The following is a 6,605-nucleotide window of genomic DNA, read 5'->3' on the forward strand; positions in this document are numbered from 1 at the left end:
TGAATTACAAGTCATTGCAGGATACTTACCTCTCTATCTGGAAGTAGTCAATAGGGGTCTCTTCTAGGGCCTGAAGAAGGGAATCCCAACGCAATTGTTAAATCTGCAGTTGAACCATACAAATGACTAAGAAGGAAAGAAGAAAAATTGCAGACCACCTACAAAACCTCTGGCAAGAAACATGGGACACAACGCCGAAAGGATCAATCACCAAAAAGGTTTATTCCCTCAATAAGTCAGACTTCCCCAAAGCCTCCTCCCTGGTACTCGCCTGGATTGCAAGTCACCTTCCTGCTTACAGGCCATGGACCGTTCCAGCAAAAATTAACAGCCATGGGAATAGAAAATAACCCATACTGCCACTGTGGTGAAGAGGAGTCCTGAGAACATCTTATGTACGAGTGTCTCACTTACGACAACGCCAGACTTCAATTCCTCACAGAGATTCAAGGAAAACCCCGCAATCAGGAGTCAACTTTACTTCAAGAAGAGGCCACATCCCTAGCCTTAACACGCTACGCCCACTGTTTTCAATTCTAGGAAAGCAAGACTTGCGGAACTCAAGGCAGAACAGAATAACGTGCCGCCCCTGCGATCGTCGAATGGGGTAGGATAATGCAAACACCCTGGGTGCAGGATTCACACAGGAGCACCTGCTCCTATGATTTTCAACTCCCTTCTCCACCCTCTATCTTAGAGTGGACTGCCTTCCCTATTGGTCCACCCAACTACTGTTCCCCACATTCTGACCTCTCCTTCTCTTACTCCCCCATATGCTCTCTTCAGAAAAGAGAAAAAAAAACTTATCTTTTTATTTTATTTCTTTTTATAGCCTCAACTTTTTTTTTCTCTCTTTTAATTTTTTTATTTCATTATTATTTTATTTTATGGCCTCTGTCAGGAAGCTGAGGCAGCCAGAGTATAATCGGCAGCCTGGCTCACCTCCCAGTGGTTGTGGCGGGGAACGTAGGGTCCCAATAGGGGCTCCTCAGCCAAGCAGCCAGACACAACAACAGAACAAAGCGCAATACTACATTAACCAGACATTACACTTTTTTTCTGGCTGTGCAGTAGTTCTGCATTTCATCACAGAATACATATGGCGCAGATGTGGGAAACCACCTGTGGCGCCTGAACCTAAATACTATGCCACTATGTCAGCAGCTTTATGTCCAAATTATTTATTAGACAATCCATATTTACATGAAAAATTCAATCATTTATTTATGCTTCTGATTTTCTTTCACTATTACTACTAAATTAGATAATCATCAAAAACAATTTTCTACGGAATTTGTATTTCTATATTAAAAATAAGTTACAATTTATTAGTCATTCCTCCATGATACATTATCTATTTACAAATTTTTTGTATAATTATAATAAATAATAAAGATATCAGTCCTTCACCGCGTTATGTCAGAAATGAACGAAAATATTTCAATGCATACGTGTTGTAGACGGGAAATATTTGTTGCTAGACATTAATTTGATTTCCAGACAACAATTTATACGTAGATTTTAATTAAATAATGATATAATATTTTATATGGTTTGCAGAATGTTGTTTTTCTATTAAAGTAGTCGTCAGTTGCGACAAGGGATCCGAAACTAAAAGACAGAGGTGTTTGTGGGCAGTGTTCCAAACTAATCCACGAAATTTAAATTTAATTCACAATTCTCAATCAAAGACTTGGAGTGATAGGTTCTTCAGCTGATTTTAGTTCTGTAAGCTTTGCTACTATCCAGTGTGGCTCTGGATTCTCTTTTGGTTAATTATTTTATATGGGGGGGGGGGGGGTTACAGGAGTAGCCTGTCAGTTTATTGCAGTGTGTACAAATTACTACAGAAAGTCCTCGAAGTGGACAAGGGATGCCATAAACTTTACCCATATCAAAAACTTTGGACAAAGCAATTTGATAATCTATTTATAAAACGTTTGATTTCGAAAACAAATGGCGAGTTCTGTCTATATCTGTACTACAGAAAAGAACTGTATACTCCGTGTATCTCTGTTACTTAAAATAAATCATCCAAAATAACTAAATCGTTTTGTAGCAGTAGTGATATCAAGCATGATCTTACTTCTTACAACACATCATATACCCGAGAACCATTTGCTTTAAAAAATTAAATATCCTCAGAGTACTATCTTCACTGACGTGGGGTGCTGACCTTCGATTATGTAACTCCAATCTATTACTCTGCCAGGAAAATTGCACTAACTCTGTTAAACACTATCCATCACAGTGCCCTAAGAACTTCTTTTTTTAAGGAGCATTCAGAACATCCCCTGTACAAAGTCTATATATAGAGGCACATGACCCTCCACTCCATCTTCGGAGAAAAATGTTGCTACTCAACTATGCCATACTTATTTGAGCCCCAATGGACCACCATTTATCACAACCAACAAACATAACAAAACAATCCAATTGGGATAAGGTTGCTACAGTTAACACAATGCTGGAATCTAGGCATGGGTAATAGCTTTCAGGAAACAAGCACACATGACCCTCCCTGGTCTGATTATACTCCAGTCTGTGATTTCTCATTCCAACGATGGGAGAAAAAGCAAGCAGCAGACCTTACCATCAGGAACCTCCACGCTGCTCATGTAGCAAAAAATTCTCGATGGTTTCATATAGATACCGATGGCTCAAAAACAAATACGACAGTGGGCGCCGAGTTCTTTGTTTTCTTAAAGCAGAGAGGATTATTTAACAGATTTTAACTGATAATTGCACTAGAAAAGAATCAGGCACAATATGGCCTCAGCAGCCCATGTGCCATTAAACAACATATCAACCAACTAACAAATGCCCTATAGTAACTGCGTTTCTGAAAGTCCACTAGTGACTTCCCTGTGATTTGAAGATGCCCTGTATCGGTTGCTGCTTTTTTTTTTCTTTTAACCTTGAAAACGATCAGCCTATTTTGTTTGAACATATTTGACACGTCGACTACTTTAATCATAGTGCTCCAGATACGAACACCCATTTGTGTGTTCGCAGGCTGATTTTTTTGTTATGAACCCGGAAAAACCCACGGAAAATAACTATGCGTCCCCCAACTGAGACTGGCTACTGTATATGTATAAATTAACTCAACCTCTTAAGTTCAGCCACTATGCATGAATTATATACAGAGTGCGCAAAAAAAAACTCCCTGCTATATAAATTTTTTACAAATCGATATTTAATTATTACCTCAGTGGAATACCGCAAAAAGCTGTATGGAGCAAAGTAACCATATCCAAGATCAAGGTTTTTGGTACCTCATTTGAAGCTGTATGGGGCAAAGTAACCACATCCAAGATCAAGGTTTTTGGTACCTCATTTGGTACAAAATACTCAGAGTTATTAAAATGATTCAAATGAAAAGACCTCTCTTATAATTGCGTATTTAAATTTTAATAAATTTGAACGCTGGAATTTGCCATCTTTCAAAAAGTAATATGATCATAATTCGCAAGGATTTAAATCCGTCTTCGTGGAAGCCATTTATCCGAACTTCGGCAGTTGAATTTGCTCTCAAATGAAAACTTTAGATAACTATTGCATTTCTATGACAACTGAGTGTGCGCTCCACCTTATAGGAATCTGGTTCTGGCAGAAATGGTCCTAATTTAGAAGAAAAATATGCCTTGAATGAAGATGTTGGCTGAAAGGTGAAGTGAAGATAGAAATGAGCCCTTTCTTAACCACATAAATTAACTAACCGATTTTGGGTTTCAACTATTCGTGAAAAACAAATGCTAGCAAAATCCATCATATCCTATTAAAATGTTCATTTAGAGTTCCGAGTACAATTTAGTTGTAAACTCACTTAAAATGGATTTATTTTCAGTCTAAATATCAAGTCCAAACACCTGAAAGGAATCTTTTCCACTAATACCCTTTACTGTATGAATCTTACAGCGAATGATTGAGATATAAAAGAAGGAAAAGACTTAATCACACTTGCATTTAAAGATGGTTACTCCACACTTGGTAACTTAGGAGTTCAGGGAGGTTACGGTGGCCTTGAAACACAGATGAAGTAATTACCGCTAAAGAACAAGTTCCAGTTTGCTCAACTGCATCTCCGAAAAAGACACTTTAGCTGGAAACTTTCCTTTTATACCTTCACCCAACTTTTCATCACAAACCATAATTTCTGCCCAGATGCGCAGAAAAATGGAGGCAAGAAATGCCTCACGACGATACCGGTGTACGCTGTGCGGAGAAATAGAACGGAAAGGGAGTGCATACAGACAGGAAACGGGAAAGGCACGACATTTATTTTGAGAACGTGACAAAGAGAGTTCTGTGTCTCGAATAATGGTGCTATTAGAGCTGGGCTCGTGGTAGTTGTTTACGTGCGTTGAGAGAGCACAAACAAGCTAGCGGAATAAATCCTTGCCACGGAGTCCGTTCAACCGAGATGGCTATCCCAAAAGTTCTCTTTTCCAACGATAAAGGGCATAACGGGAAGTGTTACAAATATGTTCACCTTTTCAACGAGACTTACCTGAAACCTGGTAGTTGGTCTTACAAAAGTTTGAAATTGGTCGGGCACCCCAATTAGTTTTTTATTTTGGCAGCAGAAAGCCAATAACTATTGCAAAATTCTCATTAGTGTTCTTTATGAAGTTTACGATACGATACCACAAAGGATGGTCTTGAAATTCTTCTGCATTAAAGAATATATACATATATTCGAGTTCAGAATTAGTTTGAAACAAGTTTTCTTCTTACATTGTGTTCGTAATTCCATCTATAAGTTTCTGAACAGAAAACAAGAATTATAATCGAGAAAACGTTTTTATTATGATTAAATGAATCAATACAAAACCCATTTAGTGACTGGCTATATGCAACGCATTTATACTAATCAGTAAAAAAATCTATCTGTATCTTAAAATGCAATTTTTAAGTTTCTTTTAGATGAATTTTAAATATTAATAAGGGTAAAAGAAATTAAAATTCCATTGGGCTCCACCTCCACCCTCTCCCCAAAATATTTTTGTTTTATATCTTCGGAATCTTTTCCTTAACAACTAAGGGATTATTTTTCCTAATTTCTTGGGCACCGAAGACCCTGTAATCAAATGTGCAATTATGTTCATTGGAATATCTGTGAACACTGCAAAATATTCCCCCACAGCGACAACGAAATTCCGTTAAGCCAAGCTTCTTTCGGCATACGTCACACCTATGTTTCTTCTTTTTCTTTTCTTGCGGACCACTGGATAAATCGAAATCCGCACTGCCATCTGAACATGGAGCACAGGTGCCATCTGAACATGGAGCACAGGTGCCATCTGAACATGGAGCACTGGTGCCATCTGAACATGCCGTACTGGTGCTAGCTTCTGAGCTGTCTTGGCTAACAGGACTTTGTTGATCCATTTCTTTGCTCGTCGAGAGCTCAAGAGAAGGGACCGTTGGGGACATAACAAGTGGATCATTTGCTGCGGTCATCTCCGATGTACTTTCTGCGCCGCTTCCAGAGGAACTGGAAGAAGAAGCTGAAGATGTATTTGACTGTTTCCTATTCAAAGAATCTTTGTAGCATTTGGAACAAAGTCCATCCGTGTCTGCACTGGCGTAAAAACCACAGCCTCGCTGACACAAACTTTCAGATATCGGATTTGTGTCTCGTTCCATTTAGGGTATGCCGACTATATAAATATAACTGCAGATGCTAACAGAGAGGACTCTTTGGCCTATGATGTGACCTCGCTAAAAGTAAAGTATGAATTCTGACCTTGCCCGGTTATATCTCTTGATTTCTAAAACATATTACTTGACACTGTAGCGCTTCATTTGGAAAGATGACTCATTGCTTCACATAAAAGCCAATTTTACGTTGGGAGAAAATACCACTAGGATCTCGGAACAGGACCACTTAATTGTTAAAAAAAAATCAAACTGTGGTATATTGTTATGATTAATAATGGATTTTGGGCCAATACAACTATCATTGTCACTTTTTACCTTATTATTGTATTCTGGGATCTGCAGCAAAATAGTTAATATTGATTATTTTTTTCTTCCAGAACTCTCCAAACTCATACTTTGATCAATAACATAGAGTTATGAACACACTGGGATCTGGCTTTATATATCATTAGTATCCATAATTCAGCTAGTTCGTAATTTAAAATTGGGGCTTTATTAAAATATCACACTGTATGAGATCATGAAATATCTTGTACTTTAAGACAACTTCTTCACAGACAGCCGAAATCGCAGGAAGAGATGGAAAACATATCTCTGATAACATCGTTCCCTTCTTATCCTTGTATGAGCGATGTCAGTACATTTGCACCCGCTGGGAGTATGAGTACGCTCTCCGAAAAGTACCACGTTTGACAAAATGATGATACTATTGAAAGTACAACAAGAAAAAATATAAATGGTAGTCAAAAACATGAAAATCTACATAAAACGAGAGATACGTCCACTCGCAATACTATGTAGTATTCATTAGTGCGTCATTGAGAGGATAGATTGCAGTAGTTCCTAAATTGTGTGTCTCGGCACCTTTTCCACGACGTCTTTCAAGCAGGCCAATCTAGATTAGCAAAAACTCCATTGAGTTCAACAACAATCACTCT

The 6,605-nt window shown here is 38.2% G+C and overlaps 1 protein-coding gene across 1 annotated transcript; it reads right to left on the reverse strand.

Moving 5' to 3' along the window:
• Nucleotides 1-5,013: 5,013 nt before the first annotated feature.
• LOC150077514 (AN1-type zinc finger protein 5-like) lies at nucleotides 5,014-5,652 on the reverse strand. The gene has a single exon (XM_090385929.1). The coding sequence runs from the start codon at nucleotides 5,650-5,652 to the stop codon at nucleotides 5,014-5,016; it is 639 nt and encodes a 212-aa protein (XP_090242055.1).
• Nucleotides 5,653-6,605: the final 953 nt, after the last annotated feature.

This window comes from Mastigoproctus giganteus, chromosome 12 (genome assembly GCF_048544385.1).
Source record: "Mastigoproctus giganteus isolate SK-2022 chromosome 12, ASM4854438v1, whole genome shotgun sequence".
In the NCBI taxonomy this organism is placed as follows: Eukaryota; Metazoa; Arthropoda; class Arachnida; order Uropygi; family Thelyphonidae; genus Mastigoproctus; species Mastigoproctus giganteus.